Source organism: Periplaneta americana, chromosome 4 (genome assembly GCF_040183065.1).
Source record: "Periplaneta americana isolate PAMFEO1 chromosome 4, P.americana_PAMFEO1_priV1, whole genome shotgun sequence".
In the NCBI taxonomy this organism is placed as follows: domain Eukaryota; kingdom Metazoa; phylum Arthropoda; class Insecta; order Blattodea; family Blattidae; genus Periplaneta; species Periplaneta americana.
The window spans coordinates 52,575,598-52,598,983 of NC_091120.1; the positions used below are offsets into that span (position 1 = coordinate 52,575,598).

Below are 23,386 nucleotides of genomic sequence, written 5' to 3' on the forward strand. Positions count from 1 at the left end.
GCTGAATTGAAGTTCTTGAGAAAGACTGCTGGCTATACTTTATTAGACCACAAGAAAAATTTTACGAAAACTCCAAATTACTCCCAGCCGATTATTTAAAACAATAGTGACACAATTAGCTTCAATATGTGAATATAATAGAGAGACCCAGGATACCATGACAAATTCTCCATTACTTCTTTTAAGGGATATGATCTTAAACTATTATTTTCATTCTTGTAATTTTTCCATCTTACCATAACCTCACATCTGCCACTATGTGCATGTACACACATTGACAGCCACCTGTTGCTACTTCTGTCCCCATTGTGTATCATTAGAGAAGTGAGCTACCAGAGAAGCTCCATATAGCTACAACCTGCTTAATCCTGATTTACATGTTTTAAGAAAAATGGAAATTACTAAGAACCACAAACATATGAGGAGCATCAAATCAAAATGCACTCAGTCCAAAGGAAAACACCTTTCAGAAGAGAGCAATATTTGATTAACCAGTGCTTTTGCATTAGACAGCATATTTTGAGACGTATTTTAAGCAGGGAATACCGATGGAAGGAATGCAAATGAAACAATGTGATAAGGAAGAGCGGGCGACAGGAAAGGTCACGAGATAGCTTGAATGATATTCAAGAATACAGTCGGAAGAGAAATGACATCGATAGAATCAGTCTTGTGTTGTTTTAGTTTGTTCCATTGCATATAAATACGTGTCTTGTATCGCACGGTATCATTATTTCATTCGTAAACATATGTTGCATGTTTAATTAGCTACGAATTTTTCTCTTGCTACATTCCTTATTTTCATAGCAATGTCCTCATTTGTTCATCTTCTTGGAAGAGACAGTACTTCCATTGGCCTGCATGTCTTGCCCCTTCGGCATGCCTACATACACACGTCAAAACAGACAGTAATGTCACCACTGCCTTTTGGTAATCATTCCTTGCGCGAGCTATAGAAGCACTTTCTAAAGAAAATCAACACAGATTGAATCACTGTCATAAAACAAGGGAAAATCTTTACGAAATTCGAATGGACTCAGACAATTTTAATTTGACACTTCTCTATGTAATTTTAGACAAGTAAGAGGACAATGGAGACTGGCTGTTAATTGCTAGAGAGATTGCTGCTGAACAGGGATTATGGATATTACAAACTGTTTCACAAAAATTTGGACTTTAAGATGGGTGGTCATTAAAAGAAGTTTTACTGTATATAATATTATACGAAGTATTTCACAATTTGGTTTAAATAATAACGAATGGTGATATCTGATTCTTCAGAAATATAAATTAATAAAAAGATAAACAAGCAAACTACATTAAATACGATTGCAATTGATCAACCAATTAAGACACAGGACAATTTAAGAACAGTTCTTATCAGTTCTAAGTAATGCACAACCATACCTACATGTACATGTAGCTTTAAAATAATGAAAAAACAGAATACATAACCTAATACAAATTAATCTGAACTACGTATTTGGCAATACCTATATTTAAGATAGAAACCTCGCTCTGCACGATTCCAAGTAAATTACTTAATTACTTTCTTAATATTTTCGTCATATTTACAGTATAGTTCTAACAAGAAATATTTGAAGTAATAATCCACAATGCATTAATACACACATTTCATTGTATACTACAACGCACAAATACTTGCACGGAATGTGACAAATATAACAAATAAGTGAACTGTGTTATCTCCACAGTCTGAATGGCACGAAATCCTACAGAGGGAGGAAATTCTATTTTCACTAGTGCATATACAGTACAGTCACGTCACACTTGATACGAAGAATGCGGGCGGGAGCAAGCCGGTAGAGCGCGAGGTAAAACGCAGCATTTTAGAACCGTAATCTCCAGCGTATTGCACTCATATAACTTTAATTAATTAATGGCATGCACAATAAACATTTTATTTCACTAACCTGTGTTATAGTAGTTGCTGAAAGTGGTATCCATTAGCATTCAGACATTCCCGACATCTTTTGATGAAATTTGAATTCACACGCAAAAGTTCTTCTATAGTAACTCCGTAAGGTTTCAATTTTAAAAGTTTAGTAGCTATATGGGCTGAAGTTTTTGATACGCCTACTTCTTGTGCAACACGACGTAAAGATTTATTTGGAGAATGTTCAAGTAATGCACCAATATCAACAAGTTTTGCTTCTGTTAGAACTCTCTGTTTTGGCCTGCGAATTTTAGAGTTCAGCGATCCCGTTTCTCTTAATTAATGACTAGGTTTCGAACTGTACCTCTATTTGGAGGACGAATATCGGAGAATTTCGCCATGACTCTGTTTCATACATAAATATTCGCTGTTGTAGAGTAATTTTTCAGCCGATATTACAATTATCTAAACAACTAATTTAGAGCACAGCACATACACTTCAAATGCATTTAAAAGAAGTACACAAGCACACATGTCTTCTATCACTAACATTTCAGACTGTATTACTGTAACCTGTGGAAACGACCGGTAACATACAGGCATACGCAGTCTTGAAACATGAAGCAATCATTGGTTGGGATCTTTCCGCGTTCATCGGATCAAGCGTGATGCGACTGCACTGTACTACTACATATCTACATGGTTAAATCATGTCATACATGGGCCCTTTAAAAGTGTATTATAAATAATAGGACCTCTTGAGTATAATTTATTTCATTTTTATTTACAAAAGCCTCCATTGTATGATCTTTCTACATTCTTATTGTAAGAGTTATATTATAGAAAATTAGCCTCATTCCAAAGCAAAGAAAATTAAGATCACTATATACAATAACATTTTTAAGTTTGTTTCATAATCTTTAGAAAGATACACACAAAAGTAAAGGCAGAGACAATTGTGACAAATTACATACAATATTAAACTTTTTTTTCATTAATGCGAAACATTAAAATGCACTAACTGCTTATTTCGTCTTTTATTCATAATATTCTACAATATTAAAATTATTTCAATATTGACAAATGAGTAAGACAAACAATGGAAATAAAAAAGAAAACGTAATGCTAATGACAGGACATCATTAAAATAATACAATCACAAATGAGTGATTATCATCATGATATGACAGAATTGCATGTGTGAGTTGTAAACAAGTCTCATTTTCCATAAATATAGAGATATCACGTTCTAACTAGGTACATAATCTCATTCCAGTCTGTATCATTAATATATAAGTAATTTTGTACTCCATATTCCCGTTATTTTTGACATCTCTACAAAATGTCAACAATGAAGTAATTTTAATAATACAAGTAAAATTCAACTCATTAGCAAGTTTTCAATTGTATATACCTCAGCTAAGGTTCTCTTAAATGCAAACTCTTCTTGGCTCTCCATAGAGAGCATAAGGGTTTTTAAAGAAATATTTAGATAATCTTGCTATGTAATAATATTCTCCAAACAACAAAGTTTCCAGTTCAGATAAACGGAATCTAAATCCTTTAATCCAATCATTAATACCAGCAAACTTAGGTGTTATTAACTCTGCTGTCAAGAGATTTTACTACATTTAAATCTGCTTACTCCTTTAATCCTTAAATTTTGTTACATGAATGAAAGAAATCTGAATACAACACATTCATGGAAATAAATTCTCACTGGTATAATTTCAAGTTCTATTTAAGGCACAGTTTGAACAAATTCTTCATTAAATAAGTTATTATACAATATTAATGTAATGTGTATGTATATATATTATTACTGTAGTGCACAGCACTTTTATACAGTATATTCAATATTCAAAAACCAACCCTCACTAGTTGTAAATGCATACATGTTTCCATATAAATAAGGTCTGAACATTTTCATGCCTATGTCCATTAGATGATACCATAACTGCACATTTTATACTTATAATTATAAATTTAAAAAAACCGTAAAGTTATTACTTAAAGAATGATACACAACTGTAACACGAAGATTTATTGAAAAATAGAAGAAACTTTTTTTATTGTCCCATAAAAATTGTAACTAAAAGGACAATAGTCTTAGTTATGAATTTTATTTGCATAGAAGCAATATAAAAATATTAAATGAGAACTAACAATCTTGTACACAATTTACTATATAATATTTGTGCCTCTAGTTTTATTCTATGGTTGTACTTTGGAAATGCCTATAATAAAAATTTTAATAAACAAGCCACATTTTACTGTGGTAGAAACGATTTTGTACCATCAATAAAAATACTTCATTTTATAAACAGGCCTGAATTTTAACGACATCATTTTATATTTCGTTTTTTTACAACTTTCACTGATTTATACTTCTTAAGGGACACAGGTTGCAAAAATATTTTACCCACAGTGTGTTCTTAGTAATTTTCATTACCATCCGAGAATTGAAGTATTTTTTGCACTTTTTGCTTCATTTTATATAATTTCCCCCCCTCCTCCCCCCAGTTTTACATAACTTTTATTTTTCATAGTTCATGGTTTACTTCGAATTTTAGTTATGAATAAATTTATATATCTTCTCACCATTCGTGAGCTGCCACCAGGGACAAAGAGTACTTAACCATAGAAATTTTTACAAGTTCATGAAAAACCATTGATTTCGTTTTAACAATGAAATTCCTACAAGTACATAACTGCAAATAATTTTTTTTTTTTAGATTAGTGAAAATATACCTATTTTTAGAAAGGTAAGTGTTACAAAAAAAGTAAAGAATGCTACTGAACTTAGTTTGATTTCGAATATAGGTGATTCTTCAGGAAAGCAATTGATCCTTTCAATGCAGCTAAGGTTACAATCGGAATAATAGATGTTATTTTCAGCATGTTCGTTAGAAAAAAGTTACATTTATATGACATACCAAAAGCTTATATTTCAGGACACAGCTACAAGTGTCTGCAAATATAAGTGACTGGACTTGAGGACATTAAAATTATCTAGCACAATAACAATGAGTTGAAAATGTGGATTCATTTGATTTATTTTTGGAAATTAGCAATCAATGTTCGGAGGCACTGGTGTTCAAAACTAGAGCACAAATGTTAAATTGGAGATAATGAAACTAAAAATCCATCAAGGGTGCAAGGGTTAATAATTATGAAAATAAATTGAATATTGTGTACCTCGTTTGGAATGAAAATTGAATTTCCATTAAGATTTTAGGGCCTTTGTAAATTATGAGTATTACTTTATTATCTCCAGGTCATTTTACAAGAAACCTTTTTTTGTAAATTTTTAGGTAATCAAATTAAGGGCTTCGACATACCCGCATAACAATTACATGTCAACAGACAATGTTACAAATTTAGTTTATACTATATATATAAAATTATGATTAATACTGATTGTTTTATCGTAAGAATATCAGAAACTATTCAGTATTCTCAGTATATTGCAATAAATATCTCAAACTATAATTTTACTTAAATTCATGAGTAAATTACTAAGTGGCTGTGGTAGAAATCAATTAAATGGCATCATCTATGGACAAAATTAATACGCCTACATTTCAAAAGTGTCTTGCGAATCATCATCCATTGAAAGAGACTTACCTGCAGAAGGAGAGTAGAGTGAGCTCGTATCATCATCAAGGTCATCCAGACTGCTGCTCATCCGACCTACACAAGACAAGCAAGTGCAAAAACTTGGAGAAAACCCCAATTTCACCTCACAACCACCTGTCCCCACAAGTTTGCATGATGTCTTCTGTTCTGAACCATGTTGGTTTGACGAGAAGTGAAAGCTTGATAAAATACAATCTTTTCACTAGTTACAAATCACCTTATTATTTAATCATTTGAGTCGTAGCCTTTTTCAAAATCATTTTTTGACAATCTTAAACTTACCTCAAAATAATGCTAAATTTTATATGGCCAGGCCTCGGAATACAAATGGCATAACAGCCTCACTACTGACACTTGCACATAAAACACATTTCTATGAAAGCTGAATATTAAGACCAGGAGAAGAGGTGAGTGGGAGAGATGTGGTGTTGCTAATCTGAATCAGTCACACTAAATCATAAGCATAATGCTGTCAGATTCGCAGATTTAGCAAACATCCTCACCATCTCTCAAGAGAATGTAATTTCATTGACAATCAGAGAAATTCTCGTTATTTAATTTTTGCTACAGCAGAATAATTATATTGGTACGAAGGGTAGCAACAGTAAGTTAATACTAACAGCATAATTTACATTTCTGCTCGTACACACTAACAGAAGAGATTTCAAAATTTAACGAAAAATATGACTAGGGGTACATAATGTACAAGTGGTGGAGGGGGGGGGGGGAAGAAACGTTTTCTCTCATTAAAACTATTATTTCTTTGCACAGATTATAGAAAACTCAAAGAACCGATACTTTCAATTATATAATGCAGAAAATTTACAGTGAAGGTGCCCTCAGAAACAATTTATTTCAAAAATAAATTTCTACTGCTGTGCTTTCAAGTTGTAAAAATCTACAAAACTAAGTATCTAACAAATTTTAAACAAATATTTCATATGATTATCTAAGAATCGCAATACCACACGGAAGTGAAATAAATATCAAATATTCTACAAATTTTAAAGGATCTAAAAATTGAAAGAGACAAGAAAGCTCTGAATATACCTTCTCTCTATCCAGCTCAACTTTTCTACATCACAGCCATGAGAGTCAAAACAATTTTGAAGTTACACATCTACAGATTGAATAACTGAAATGTATATACTTTTGGCTATTTCATCTCAAAGATATGTTTCACATAGAGCTACACTGAACTTCTCATATTCATAGCTAGTATTCAAATATGAACGAAGACGGAAGAACCAAGAACCAAATATAAATTGTTTGAATTAATAATTTTAAAAATCTACCACAATAGCAAGTGCTCATATTATTAAACAAAATTCTAATCTTAAAAATGGAGCACTTCTTAGGGACATTACATGAACTTGAATTCCATTATAAAATTACCTCCAATGATATACCCAAATACAAAGGACAGAAACTAGTACAAAGACATGGACAGAAAAAAATTCACGTCTACACTAACATAACATAATATGACTGGACAAGGTCGTATAAATATACAGCTCATAAATCACAGAATGAGGTAAAGAAACATTTAGATATTACCCATGAAGACTCTATTTAACCCTCCTTGCGCTTCAACTAGACATATTGGAAGGGAAAAATACATTCAATGGTCTCACAAGAGCACAATCACAACACACAATGTAACCATGTCAAACTGGCTGGGGACTAATCCCCGGGAAAGACAGTACAATTAAAATAAAACATCCAACATAGAGTTTAGTGGTAAATAATAAAATATTAACATCTGACTCACCTCTCAGAGTTCCTCTACCATTTGATGTTCCTCTGTATAATACAGACTCCAAATATTGCAAACCACTATTGTTGATAATGTTGAAGCCACATAATAATTCTATCTGCTTCCAGCGATGTACTCTCTCCTGTAGTTCCTGAGTAACTTCATTCAGAGAGGTCCTGGGTAATCATAAGAGTACACTGAATAACAATGATATGTCTTTTTATGAGAGTCATGTAGTTAAATACGAGGGAGATTCAAAAAGTAAGGTAATGAGAGCTCTCACAGATAACATATTCCCCCTCTTGTTCGAATTTTCTGCCAGGGCCACAGCAGCAGGTCACAGCTTTATCACATAACCATTAAGGTACGGTCACACGTCGCTACTTTTGCAGCAATACAGTACAAAAAACTGCGCAACTCTTGTACTGTGACGTGTGAACAACGGTGCAATCCAAAAAGTAGCGGCTGCCGAACCTGCTGCTCACTACTTTTCCATGCTGCGCGCAGCTTAAAAGTAGCAACATGTGAACAGGGTTCTCAGGGTTGCAGCTGCAGCATTTTTGATATCGGTTTTGTTGAAACTTTTGCTGCAGTTGCGACCAGTGTTGCCACCCAAATGTGCCAATGATACTTTTATTGTTTGAATGTATTTTAATGTTAGATGTGATGAAAATAAACTATTTGTAACAGTTATTAAATGCACAACACAGTCTGAGCATATCTGCTGACGATATAATTCACTTTTTAAATTTTTTGTAGCGTAGTTTCAAACAGGAGGGTTGCCAACATTGATTACGTGAATATGCTGTTGGTTATCATTTAAGTGTATAGGCGTTTTTAAAAACTTTGTAGTAAAAAAAATGCCAATTTCTGAATACTAGCTAGGACAGAAAAGCAAATAATTGATAAGTAAGCTTTCGCATGAGTTTATTAATAATGCGAACATAACCACAAAATGTACATTGAGAAGTCAACACGGAGATGGAAACCTGCAGCATGACTGCGGCTGCAAAAGTAGCGCCTTGTGTGTGAACAGACTCGCAACCTCCAGTTGCAACTTTTGCTGCACTCGGGTTGTGCAGCACAAAAAGTAGCGTGCAGCGTGCTACTTTTGGCTTACATGTGAACACAACACGCAACTTTTGCAGCTGCAGTACAAAAGTTGCGCAGCAAAAGTAGCGACGTGTGACCGTACCTTTAGATGGCACATATGTTGTGTCAGACTCTCGCAATATCAGTTGTAAGATGGCTGAGTGCACGGAAACATGGAAGTGTGCAGTGTGATCTGGTTTTTGCGTCACAAGGGCATCTCACCACAGAAATTCATCATCAAATTGTTGAGGTGTACAGTGAGAAACAACACTTCCAGTGGGAGGTACTGAACCATCCTCCCTAATGCCCCAACCAAGAACCCAGTGATTTCCATATCTTTGGACTGTTGAAGAAGCACCTGGGTGGTAAGCGATTCAACACAGAATAGATATGGTCGTTCAGCAAGCCATCATAATGTGACTTCGGTAACACAGATTTCTTCTATAACAGCATTGATGCCTTGGTCTACAATCGGAATAAGTGTTTGGACAAGCATGGCAACTATGTTGAAAAGTAATGCGTACCACTGCCCTACTACTGTGTATCAGTACATCTTTCTGTGAAATAAAGTTTGTCCATGAGAGCTCCTGTTACTTTACTTTTTGAAGCACCCTTGTATTTAAAAAATGCCTCAATTTTTATACTAGACACCACACTGTTACTTACTTACAAATGGCTTTTAAGGAACCCGAAGGTTCACTACCGCCCTCACATAAGCCCGCCATTGGTCCCTATCCTGTGCAAGATTAATCCATTCTCTATCATCATATCCCATCTTCCTCAAATCCATTTTAATATTATCCTCCCATCTACGTCTCGGCCTCCCCAAAGGTCTTTTTCCCTCCGGCCTCCCAACTAACACTTCATATGCATTTCTGGATTCGCCCATATGTGCTACATGCCCTGCCCATCTCAAACGTCTGGATTTAATGTTCCTAATTATGTCAGGTGAAGAATACAATGCGTGAAGGATACCACACAGTTACCTTATGAAATTCTGAATAATGAGCAACTAATGTTCTGACATTGACATTTTATTTCATAATTTATTTTGCCTCAGGTAAGAAGGTATTTCCTTTAAACAGAGAAGAGTTTGGAAGATAATAATAGAGTGTGTGTAAATATTGTAATTGTGCATACACACATTAACACAATTTAAATTCATAGTAAATGTTGGCATTTATCCACGAAAACTAAGTTGCTATTGAAACAGAATATTTTTTAAAATAAATGATTTCCACATCAAAGAAAGTCTGTTCTTTCCCATATCTTGGAGAACTTCTTTGTACTATTAAAACAAAGATACATCCGCCAATATCACGCAACTATACATGTAATTAAATACACATAAATTTTCAGTTGAAATTCTTACCTCGCTTCAACTATGCTCCTGTCTACATCATCTATAGACTTTCCATGTGTAGATACAAATGCACCGACTAGACTTGACCTTTTCTTCCTCAGCTTTTCACACTGTTGACAACAGAAAAGAAAAGAAATGTTTAAGTGAAAGAAGTAATTACAAATTATATTCAAACTAAAGTGAAAGAATTCTTTATCAATGTTTCAGAATAATTTAAAGAGTTTTAAACAGTTCAGTCACAAACAGTTCCTTATACAAAATGTTGACAACACAATTGTCTTGTGTTCAAAATACATTTTAAATGTAATACAAGTATAATGGATATAAATTGTAAGCATGAAAGCAAATTTTACAAACAGAATATATATTTATTCAGTTCTGGATTGCATCGATAATAGAAAAACTACTGTATACCCTGATAAATATGCCAAAACATGACTTGCAATCATAATTTATTAGTTTACATGCAATGTCCCTCAGTGTCTGTATGTTATAGATTTTGTTTCTACTTATAAAGGAGCTGAAGCAGCTGTAACTTGCCAATTCTTCTTTTACAACATCAATACAAAACAACAGTAACTTATTTACCTGCCTGCATGAATGTAGTAATAACATTGTAATATTTTTAGAAATTTGAAGAAAATTAATCTAGCAGATATTATGAAACACCTATGAAGTCAACTAGAGAGTAGAACAAACATGCAACCCCTTCCATTTTGATGTGATTGTCATTTGAATTTGATATTTAACAAAATGCTCATATAGCGTCCAGCACCGGATTAATATTATGTTTTTGACCAGCCTCATGGTCTAGTGGTCAGAGCTTCTGGCTATAGTTCATGAGGTCACAGGTTCGATTCCCGGTTAGACCACAGGAATTTTTCCTCAAAGGGGATTATTCCTGTGTTCGTCCATGGTCTGGAATTTAGGGTAAGTTTAGATTTGAGACCTCTCCTGGCACCACATTATCATAATCATCCTATCACATCATCAGGGTAATGTAACTCCGCCTTCCAGGTGCCCCAAACCTCAGAAATGAGTTACAACTAAGCCATGGCCAGGAGAGAAGACCAGAAATATCGAAGACAACCTGGTGGCATTGGATTTAAAAAAAAAAATAAAAAATAAAAATAAAAAAATAAAATATTTTTAGATCCAGAGACTGCTATTCAGGCAACAAGAATGTATTCCAATACAGAAAAAATGAAATATACAAATATAACATTGCAATGAATTTCGGCTTTCTGTAGAATATGAAATAGTTTATAATGAGCAGAACCCAGATTTTAATGACATCAACTTTTATTTGGTATTTTAGGGACAATATTAAATTATTTATAAAATCTGATTACAGTAACCTACAAGTAAAACTATGTAATGTTACTTTAAATCATTCTTCGCAATTTTGGAATTTTTGGTAATTTTTCTCTTCTTCAGTCCATAATTGAGAAGCTCTGAACCAAAATCTGTTAATTCCACATTTAATCGTAACTGAGTATGAAAACAATGGTACTCAATGGATCGCTAGGGAGAAAAAAAAAAAAAACACATTACAAGCACACATACATACAAATTCCACAATTTGGGATATCTGGCCGACATCTACGGCTGACCACTAGGATCCAGAATACAAAGCAGAGGTTAAATTAAAAATACAATATGATTGTGGAGAAAATACGGAACAATGATAAATTTAAAAAATAAAGTATAATTTGATTTCGGAGAAACATGAGATGAAAATACATTGGAGAGTAATGAAATAAAGTACATGGAAAGTGCATACATTAAGAGGCAGAGGCATTGAGGTTTTTGCAGATCACCCTAAGGCAAACTTTTGGGTCAACAACAGGAAAGGTTTATCAATTTCGGAATGGACCAACACTCTGAAAATGTCCTCTAACATCATGGCAGTTCAAGCAGTCCCTGGTAGATGTCCCAGCACAATCCGCTGCCATCATACTGACTGTTGCAAGAATGAAACCCTTGGCCATGAGTTGGGCTTCTGCCATAAAGGAGAACTACTAAGAAACTCTCACCATCATAAAATAAGATCAATGCTAGCTTCTGCTTTGCAAGATCAAAAATGGCACATCTATGAAGAAGTAAAATGCACCTCTTCAACAGGATTCATCCGAAGAGCTTATATTATAGCCATTCATCCGAACATAAGCAAAGCTGTAGTTCTCGATCCTACAGTTCGTTTCGAAAAAACAACTGACCAGGCAAAGGAAGTTGACTTGAAAAAGAAAAGTATTTATGAACCATGTATTCCTGACTTGAGCATCCATTACGGTGTACCTCTTAAAAACTGGTCAGTCATGGGACTATTTATTGGTAGTAGGGGTAGTATATCCAAATTTACATGGAGCATATTAAAAACGTTTGGTATTCAACATTAAACTGTGGAAAAAAATTATTATAGACATCATCAAAGATTCCTTGAACATTTTTAATTATCACCTTTATTTTAAATCCTAATACTTTAATTTGAAATACATTTTCGTTATATATTTATATATCATTGTTATAATAATATGTAGTGCATCTGATTAATTTTTTTATGGGCATGATTCAAAATGTTCAGTTTTAATTAGAAGTTTGCTATCACTTTTTTCAAAATTTATACACCACTTACTATTCTTCAAACACTCAGAGATTTTCGTTTTTTAGAATCCAGGATCCTTGTGGTCTGGAAATGTTATTGCTCTGATGTTTAAATAAATAATGCTACTCTCAGAAGGGTCCTATGGAGAGATAAATGTTATTTACACAGCTATACAAAACATATTCCTTTGGCTACAGTAATGTTGTAATACTATCTGATTCTCAAGCAGCAATTCAAGCAATATCAAATCCAGCACAGCTAATTGTGAGGGCGACTTAGAAAAAAATGCAAGTATAGTGGCAAGACTACTGAAAAAAATACGAGCTTGTGAATTTTGTGATGCTGCCTTTTCTATGATTAGATTCAGCTGATGTGCTTAACAATGCACAAAATGTGCATGTTTATAGGATTTTTTAATAATTGTTTGTACACCTGCCTTTTCTCCACTCATTACGGCTGCTCCATCGTAGGTCTGGGCAATAAGTTTGTCACGGTCGCCATTCACAACTGTACTCAACTGCTCTAAAATGCATTCCGCTAATATTTCAGCATTTTGGGCTTTTGGGTTAAACAGTCTCCATAATCTTTCATGTGCAGCACCGCCCAATTCATAAAGGAAAACAATCTGCTGCGTATGACCTTATACATCAGCTGTATTGTCTGCCATGACTGACAAAAATTTAGATTGTTATATTTCAGCATATATTTCATCACGACAACCTCCAGATTACAGTCAAGAAGTTCATTCTGAATTGTTTTGGAAGTTCCTGTAAACACTTTTGAGTTAAAAAAATGGTTTTTGAGAGACTGATCTAACTTCCCAGCAAATTCCAATAATCCTCGAAACACGCCAGGATTCGATGACTAAGGTTTCGCCATGGCCATGTAATGGACGTTCAAATTTCCCGCAAAACTTTATACAGTCTATAATTTTCGAGAGAATTTCTCAATTTTGCCTCCTTTCTCATTATGTTTGTTTGCTGTCTGTAAGCATCATTTAGCTGATATGCGATGTTTACTTTCCCTAACACAAATATTTCAAATATATTACCGTCAGAATTACTTATCAATAATCAAACATTAAACCATTATATTATTACATGAAATGGTACAATGACACATAATGAACACTTATATAAGTGTCATTGCTTCGATGAGACCTGAGGATGCCATATTCATGGCGAAAACATTCGTTGGTCATTATGTATCATTTCATGTAATAATATAATGGTTTAATGTTTGATTATTGATAAGTAATTCTGACGGTAATATATTTGAAACTAGTGGCTTGTGCAGCAAATGTTGCTGCAAACTAAGTTCGTTAGACGTTCAAATAAAAATTTTTCAGATCTATTTTCAATGAAGAATACTTGTCTTTTTAATAGTTATTTGCTTCCATAAACATAATCCCTCTGAATGGATTTTTTTAGGCCAAATACTTTCGCTTGAATCTAACCAACTTCAGTTTTTGAGTTTCAACGCGAAAATGCAAGTATCAATGTCAGGATGATAGCAGTAGCTATTTCAGGTCATTGTGGATTGTAGGCGAAAGTTAAAAAAATGTCAGGTTTGCTAAGCTTTCGAACAATAGCATTTTCGTATAGCTGTTGCATGTAGAACTTGAAATGTAGAGCGTAAAATCATTTTATCCTACTAAGAGATCTTGCTGAAATGATCTGGAGACTACAAAATTTTCTAGGCCTCTTATTTTATCAGTAAGTAATACCTTTTGATCTTTCCTTAGGAACTGTAATTTTTGCGCTCTCTCGAGCCAATACTGAAGACAATGACACATATCAATATCTACACTACACCACCATTAAGTATATGAAAAAGACCCAACCCCACTGGGCTAATAAGTATAAAAATATTTGATTTTTAATAACAATATTATTATCTTACTTAAGTTTTGTAGTTATATATAGCAGCCACTCAGTAAATTATAGAAATGAAGATCTAAATTAAGATATTCTCTACATTTACTTACATAACCTCAAAACGTTTCACTTTCATGTCATCAATATAGCATCAATATTATGTACAATTAATGAAAAATAGATGCATCATGATATTAACTATAATAATATTTAATTTCTAATGATAAAAATGTCAACAAACCACCTCAAGTTTCGTAGATTTGAATATCCAATACACAGTTGTACTCAGAAAATTATTATACACTGCAGAATCAGTTTTTAATAACAAACTGAATTGAGCTCTAAATATGTCGGCAATCCTGCAGGTCATGGCCTTCGTGTAATAGCCTATTGTTTATTGTAGTGTGTGTTTTGTTCCGAAATTCAATCAAGTCGGCCTGATTCGATAAAATTAGTTCTCAAAACTGACAACAGATGGATTTTGGAAAATAGGAAAATTATGTAGGAAAATTGACATTTCACTGAAAACTACTACTTTTCCGAAAAACTTTGGGTTCCAAGCTTCAAAATGAGGGGCCATTTATTAAAATCCGTTCAGCCGTTTTCCCGTAATTTCCATTACCAGTTCAAATTATATATATAGATATTTGAAATTTTATTATTATACTTATCGGACCCAACATGCCTTTGAAATTCCCTAACACAGCCAAATCAATGACATATTTAATATATTTTGCAGAATCTTCGTGGTTTTTTTTAGCTTTCTCAGCTAAATGTTTTAAATCATTTACCCCTGGTTTTGTCTAAGTCGCATCACCTCCAAACAATAAACACGGAAAGCAAAATAGCGCATTTTTTTCAGGACAGCCACACAACCATTTACCGATATGCTTATAATATACAGAAGAATTAAATTTCCTAGACAAAGTCTGATTTCTGCATTATGATGTTTGAGAAGTAACTAAGTCAAAAGTGTCATGACCTAAATTCTATTTCACTCTTCTCTGCAAACGACAGCGATTAAAAACTGATATTTTGCAGATATTTAACACTGTTCTTATTCATATTCGTCTTGAAACTGAAACAGTTTAAATAAGGTCACTGCACAGTCTTAAAAACATAATAAATATGACAGCACATTCAATGAAAAATAATGTTTTTTGGAACAATAAAAAGAACACAACACCATGAAAAAATGTGAAATCGCTACCTGCATTGCTGTATGATCTGTATTGGCTGGAGTCCGAAGCTGTTTGTATTCACAATATCAATACCTCCAACTCACCACTCGCAAACTGCAGCCAGCCTAAAAGCGCGTTACATGGGCACAGCCCGAATCGCTATGTACTGCCCATGCCTCACTTCCTGAGCTGTTTCTTTGCGGGGCGAGATGTAGAGGGTGGGAGTAGGAGGTGCTGGGTACCGCATGTGCCTACTACCCTACGTTCAACACATCGGCCTTTTCAGGATTCCTTTCGTCAGCTATGGAGCAAGATCAGCCACGAACAAGCGAATGTATAGGCTATCCCCTCACAAAACAGATTATGTCATCATCAATTCCTGTAACTAAACACTAATACCAGTGGTAGATTACAATCTCTACTCGAGATTATCGACCTAATCGCGATTACGGTTGTCATGTGAACACATCCGTAAACTCTTTCTTCAATGGCAGTGTTTCTCAAACTTTTTCCACCGCGAAACCCTTTTTAATCTAAAGTGTAATTGCGGAATCCTTGTAATATTTTATTAGTATTTAATAATTAACAGACAAGTGAAAGCTAGTATCTCAATAATTCTGTTCAGTGGGACGAATGTATTTGCTTTTTAAGCCTGCAATCTGGGTTTATGGCGGAAAGTTGTAGTCTCATTTCTACTGTACTTCTGCATTTTGTCTTTTCGATATTTTGTTTTAGTGAACACATACGCAGAGAATCCAGTGATGAAAGTGATACGTATTATGGGTATTTTCCGTTTTAGACGTTCATTAAACATATTATTATTACGCATATTCTTGGATTATTATTATTATTATTATTATTATTATTATTATTATTATCATTATCATTATCGATGGTTTCATATTATTGATTCATATTTCCGTAACATTAATATATTTTTATAGTATCCACTAAGTATAAAATAGCCACCGGAGTAGCCCAGTTGGCTAGGGCGCTTGCCTATCGATCCTGAGTTGCGCTCGAGCCGGGTTCGATTCCCACTTGGGCTGATTATCTGGTTGGATTCCCCCCCCCCCCCCGAGGTTTTCCCCAACCGTAAGGCAAATGTCAGGTAATCTTTGGCGAATCCCCGACCTTATCTCGCCAAATACTATTTCGCTATCATCAATCCCATTGATGCAAAATAACCTAGTAATTGATACAATGTCGTTAAATAACCAAGTAAAAGAGTATAAAATAAAATTTAAAATCACATAGGGCTCACGGAACCCCGGAACATACTTTGAGAAATGCTACTCTATGGTAATTCAGCAGTTATCCAGACTCAACGAAGAGTGGCCTAGTGTGTACATATATTTTAGGAAATCACCATCAGAGATAATAGTGATAGTGGTAACCACGATTAGTGTCTCCAGTATTATAAACAGTAAAGACCCCTGCAATAGCATTGGATAATGTTTTCTGAACATATAATATGCTGCCGTGCTGCCACGCTGCAGCTGAAGTGCCGGTCCGAGCAGACCTAAGAGGCGTGCTTTTAAGCACTAGGGAACTCTTGGTTCAGGACGTGAGACACGGGCAGTATAGCTTGAAAAAAAGTATCTGCCGGCAGTGCGCTACATATAACTTGACAAAAGTATCTATCAGTGTTTTGCTGAAGACGATGACAATAGAAATAAATAATATATTTAATGCATAGGTATATCTTTCAGAAATGGCCTACTATTAGGTAGGGTGCAGCCCAGCAGCCATTTTGGGTGCACCACCACTGGTTAGTACTGCTCTTAGTTCTTTTCACATATAAATTTTGGGATGAATCAATATGATACTATTAAATAAAACGTTGATTTAAAAATTATTAAAGTGCCTGTTCTCTCTATAATGAAAAAATGACAATTCTCTGCAATTACAAACAATGAACAGTTCAGACATGCCAATAGGAATAACAATGAATCTTCTATCTCTCAGCATGCAGAATTCCAGATTCTATCACAAAGATATTACCGTACATACGTGAATATCCGCACCATCAAATAACCCTCACTCTAATTTTAGGGGGGAGGAAAGGGCAATTGGCTGTAATTAATCCTACATAATGATTAGGAATTCAGTGTTTGAGGCGAAGTGGTACCAACCTTATTTCAAATAATGTGCACATCCCAGTTTTTCTTTGCTAAATTCTGGAAAAAATATGTGCGGAGTATTCGCGTATATATGGTATTGAAAGACGTGTTAACAGCATTCATACAACTCCACAACACCTCAGAAGTGTTCCATGAAGAGAAACAGACCCACCGCTTCACGAGCCTGCTGCAGTTGCTTCTCAGCTGAATTCTTTTTTTTGATGTACGCCTTATTCTCAATCTCGTGAGTAAGCTGAAGCCACTGTTGGAGCCCAACTGGTGGGGACCAACACCGGTCTTCTAACTCTCCCTCTGCTCTCTGCAATTCCCCACGCAGCATCTGGTATCAACACAAACATAAAGAAAAATAAATAAAACCACAGAATCAAAATCGCTAATACCTGATGGATTATATGAAGACATGTAAGGAAAACTGTTCTACCCAATTACCTCTAAGCACTGTTGCTCAGTTAGTAGGTGTAATACATACTACTGTGGACACTATGTTTTTGTTTAACACTTCTACCCACCTAATCCTCTTCTGATAAACATCTAAGAAAAACACATTTCAAAACAGCTTTGTTTACAGAATCTGTCAGTCCAACTCCCTTATTATGCAAGTCTAGTTTTTTCAGGTAAAGCTCCCTGTGAAGCAGACTTGAATAATTTCAAGGGAAAAAATTGTTCTGAAGCAGGGTATCGATCCTGGAAACCTCTGGTTGAACATACCAGAGCTCCATCAACTGAGCTACCCAGGAACTCCAGCTGACACCGTCTCAATTTTTCCCTTTATATCCACACAACTCAAGTGGGCTGGCAAGATGCCAGAGACCCACATCGAGTGCACACAGACTCTGTGTGACTTGGAATTGCAGTTTTCTGTTAACGTACCTACAGTAACGTATATATTGTAACTTTTTATTTTACTTCTACCACAATGCACCCGATAACAATGTGACTTTTATTTCCAATAATTCACCCTACAACAATGGGTATTCCACTCAACATAGCAACACAGTAGTCGCTAATGCACTCCACACAGCGACAATGACAATACACGTGTATTATTGAGAAGAACAACAATGTATCCTAATTTCAATTAAAGTTCATAAAGCACTATGTGCAGAACAAAACTGTCAGTTCTCAGTTCACAATTCGCTTGCCTCAGCTAGTTCTTCTAGCTCACTCTTCAAGTTCATTACACATCGAACGCAGGTCTTCCGAACTACGTCGCACTCATCTGGTGGACATTGTCACAGTTACCGACTCACTCAAGTTCACTGCACGTCGAACCCCGGTCTTCCAGCTACAGTCCACGACACGTCGAATTCGAGTCTCCCCAGTTGCGGTCCACCACACGTCAAACCCGGTCTCGAAGGCTGGCTTCCTTGCTCGCTCGAAGCCTCACTTGTAGACCGACTTCCGAAGACTGACTCACTGACGACACTCACGGTGTTATTTATTAAACCACATGTTCTAGAGTCTTCGATTCGCGTGCCTTTCAGAATCTCCAAGAGAAATCTGCTTCGAGATGCTTCCTTACTTTCTCCGCTCCATGCCGTCACCGAAGTTCTCCTCCCCTTGCTCCTTACTGCGGCTAGCGTCAGAGGTTCGTGTTTCCGTTTCCTTGCACCTTCCTTCTCACTAGATGCGCACGCAAACCCGTGATGCAACGAGAATATTCCAAATGGCATCACAATATTATGCAAGTCTAGTTTTTCAGGTAAAGCTTCCTGTGAAGCAGACTTGAATAATTTCATAGGGAGCTTTACCTGAAAAACATCATTAAAAACATGACACAAGGAACACATCATAGCCATAATCAAATTACACAATACTTTCACCTATGCATAACACAACAACTTCAACCGCAACTATAGTAATATAGAAAGAGATATGGAAAATCTACACACTGAATGAAGAAGCCAAAAGCTAAACACATTACAATAATATGAAATATACAGACACACACAAAAACACATCTTCAACACCCAACTAAATTTCAGAATGTACATTCTTTTCGACACAACACTACTGATCATAAACACACCCCACCAAAACAACAGCAGAAAGAAACTGGAAACAAGAGGAAAGCCTTACTAAAAATCTGGAGATGGTGGAAACAAGCCGAAACTAGACATTAATTAAGGTAAAAATTTCAATAGCAAAATAGAAAAGTTAAAAAGTTGTTTATTTAACAAATCATTACTAATACAAATGTTAAAAGTCTGTAATCAAGATGTGTGCGTGAGTGTTCATTTGTTTGTTCTCAATGAATATTATTTTATATTAATTTAATTTCAAATTAACTCCTTCCTTTAACGCTAAAGCAAAATTTAAAGCAAATAAAAATTATAACAATAAAACAAACTCGAAAAGATTCTCGTTGTTCTCAATGTTGTGTATTACCTCTATTTCAGCTTTAAGTTGGGACACCTCAAGGTCTGAACAAGAAGTGCGTAGATCATTATGGTCACCTCCCTGTTGCTGAAGCTGATGTTCCAAATTCTGCTTCTCTTTTGTTGCACACGCTTGTGCTAGTCTAGCTCTCTCCAGCTCTTTCTGAAACAAATGCAATGGAATTTAATTATTTTAACTCAAATATCTTAATAAATTCGGTATTATACATTTCACTTCATAAATTTGAATAATGCCTCCACATTTCTTTAACCTCTATTCTCGTAGCAGTTTACAGCTACTGTTAAGGCACGAGAAAATCTCTGCGAGGGGCCATCATCCTTAATAGGATAAAATTTAGCCAGCACTTGGTCCTAAGTTGTCATTCGTGGGTGGTGATCTAGAACAGTGTTTCTCAACCACTGGGCTGAAAGTAGTCTTAGGAGAATAATTTTCGTGATTGTGTCGAAAAGCACAGATGCCGATTGTCTCTAAACTCTCTAAATTCTAAAATTTAATTACATAACATCTTTGTAGCAGATGCCAGTGACCAAACCACTTATTTTTTTTAAGTTCGGAAATTTTTCAGACTTAGAAACCTTTCGACATCCGGGAAAGGGAATACCACTATTTATGACGGGTCAAAAGAATTACCTGCAAGCCGATTACAACAATGGGCGAAGAATCCTCTGTTCTCAAAACTGAAGGAAATAATGTGTTACAGATGTCAGTGACCAATTGAAGACCGTTTTTGCAAAACTTGCTAACTGCAAAATTTGCAAAATTGAGATTTTGATGGATTCGTTAACATAAGGCAGGCCTCTACATGATGTTCAAGGCGTCTGAATAAAATTGGGTTATTTCTCTTCATTGTAGCGTGTCAAAGTGTGATCATTTTTTCAAAACTTGTTTTCTGCTATAAGTGAGAGTTACAAAAAAACTTGCTTACTATAGTGTTTTGTCTCTCCTGTAAAATTTAGTTTTTTCAGTTAGCAAGTTTTGCAAAAATGGTTCTCAATTAGCTGGGAAGCATGAACAAAATTTTTACTGTCTCTTCGCAAATTCACATTACAGTGTGGAAGTGCTTGTTTTACAACCTGAGTGTCATGATTTTTTTTAAGTAATACACATAAATGTTAATATGAATAAAAGACAGGGGACTTTGCATAATTTTGGTTTAAGAAATTTCTTACTGAAGGTGTTTGTGACGCAAGAACTAGTGATACATCCATGTCAAGCCAACAGAGCGATCTCCAGAATAAGCAAGACTGGAAAACTACCAGCACACAGAAGAAAAAGTCTCTGTTTACTCGTAAGGACATGGACAACTACATAAAATCTGGTTACATACAATGCCATCACATTGATCAATTCCCATGACCTCACTGTGTCATTTGTGTTACTATTCTTGAAATGAAGCTATGAAACCATCGCGATTTTTTTTACATCTCAACATAAAACATTCTGATTTAGACAACAAATTCATTGAATTCTTCATGCTTAAGAGATTCACTTAAAATAGAAAAGAAAATTATTTCAGTCGTACTCAGATTATAGAAGCAGATGATTTCAATTCAAAGGATTCAGTTTCAGATATTGTTGCAACCCACTTGAAGATGTTATCATTTAGAAAGTGCTATCACGAACATGAGGATCCCCAGAGACAAAAAAATGTGGATTGTGAACCCTTTTGCTGAACACAAAAAGACAGCCCTTTCCCATGAAAAACTCAACTTCTTGAATTATCATCGAACAAAGGACTGGAAAGTACTTTTAAATCTATGAGTAATTCGAAATTCTGGGTAAGAATAAAAATAAATATCCAGATTTACATGAAATAGCAATCAGATTTCTTCTTTATTTTTCCACCACATATCTTTATGAGACTGCATTTTCTGCCATGTAACGAAACAAAGAAACTGCCTGCAACTTTTTGACTGTATCTCAAGGGAAAAAATGGAACTCTCTGCATCATAATCCACAGTTAATTCCCGATTTACCACGAAAATCGTCTGTATCTGCATTTAGATTGGCAACAGGCCAGGATTGTTTGGCCAAACACCTGCACAGAATTGGAATATATCAGTCCCCTAACTGCCCATTGTGCAACTCAAAGCAAGAAATGGATTCGGAACACCTCAAAATCTGTGCTTCAGTGGCTGACCATGATAATATCTTTGAAAAATATTGGAGTGCAAGAGGTCAAATGACTTTATTGTCAAACGCCTGGCATCAGAAAACAACAACAACTTTTTGACTGTCTCCATTTGACTATCACTTCAATTCATTCCAGAATTAACAAGCTAACAGACAGAAAACAGTAACAAATGTCTCACTAGCCTCGCTAAAATCTTAAAAATTCTCAGGTGTAGACCTAATAAAAAATAAAATAAACACTAAGATTAACTTTTTCAATAACTTATAATTATTGCTGTGGTAATGTGCTGCGTTTTTAAATTCATAATATTAATGTGTTGAAAATAGTGTTTAGAATTGAGAGTCATACATTTTTATACATAAAATTACATACAAAGAATATAAAAACATTTGACATGCATATGTGTGGATAAGTGTTTCGCCAACATGTTGACATCTTTCCGCTGCTTCCCCTGCTCACCTGACTTCTGTGGTAAGTTACAGTGCATAATCATTCTTCGCATTAACATTTATTTTTCAAATCAACATCATTAAAAATCTACTTAATAATACAATGATCAACATTGTAAGTTTTTGATAGTCAGATTGTCAATGTCAATGAAAATTAGCATTAATTAATTAATGATGCTTCAGTAAACTACAACATGCTACAAAATTTCATTAATCCACTGATTGAGAATTAATTATTTGTCAACATGTCACACTGTTTTCATAATTCATATATTAATACTCTAAGTCTCAAGATTAGCCATACTTTATTAATACTTATGTTAGTTAAATGTATGAACTTTGTAAGTTTTGTTTGCTCTCACACATAATATGCAAAGCAGGACTGAACTATGCTTCTCGTTCTTCTAAATCCAAATATGAAGTTTTATAGTGAATATACTGCATCTGCATATTTCGGCTATTGTGGCATATTAAGGCAGGTCCACAATAAACCAGAAATGAGAACCAGAATGAGAATGGAAAGCAGAGAACATGCACGTGAAGATTTTTTATTCACAATAAACCGAGAATGGAAACGACTATGTCAATAACGATATGAGTCCACTGCTATGGAATAACTGTTAACATGTCTGACTGTGAAAGAGCAGATCCGGGTTCAAATCCTGGTTGGGTTAAGTTACATGGTTGAGGCTTTTCCTGGGTTTTCCCTCAACCCATTAAGAGCAAATGCTGGGTAACTTTTGGTGCTGGATCCTAGACTTATTTCACTGACATTATCACCTTCATAACATTCAGACGCTAGATATTCACAGCAGTTGACAAAGCGTCATAAAATAACCCACTAAAAAA

General features: G+C 34.9%; 1 protein-coding gene across 3 annotated transcripts in view; it reads right to left on the bottom strand.

The window, feature by feature from the left end:
- The window catches only part of Stim (stromal interaction molecule), an 80,533-nt gene that overhangs the window by 33,100 nt on the left and 24,047 nt on the right, over positions 1 to 23,386 (bottom strand). For 2 of the 3 annotated variants that reach the window (XM_069823328.1, XM_069823327.1), the window contains exons 7-11: positions 19,943 to 20,095; positions 17,706 to 17,873; positions 9,757 to 9,857; positions 7,308 to 7,468; positions 5,525 to 5,590 (exon numbers count right to left, since the gene is read on the bottom strand). In XM_069823328.1, the coding sequence (XP_069679429.1) occupies positions 5,525 to 5,590; positions 7,308 to 7,468; positions 9,757 to 9,857; positions 17,706 to 17,873; positions 19,943 to 20,095 (649 nt within the window). The remainder of the gene's footprint in view (positions 1 to 5,524; positions 5,591 to 7,307; positions 7,469 to 9,756; positions 9,858 to 17,705; positions 17,874 to 19,942; positions 20,096 to 23,386) is intronic. The other variant, XM_069823329.1, reaches the window with a different exon arrangement.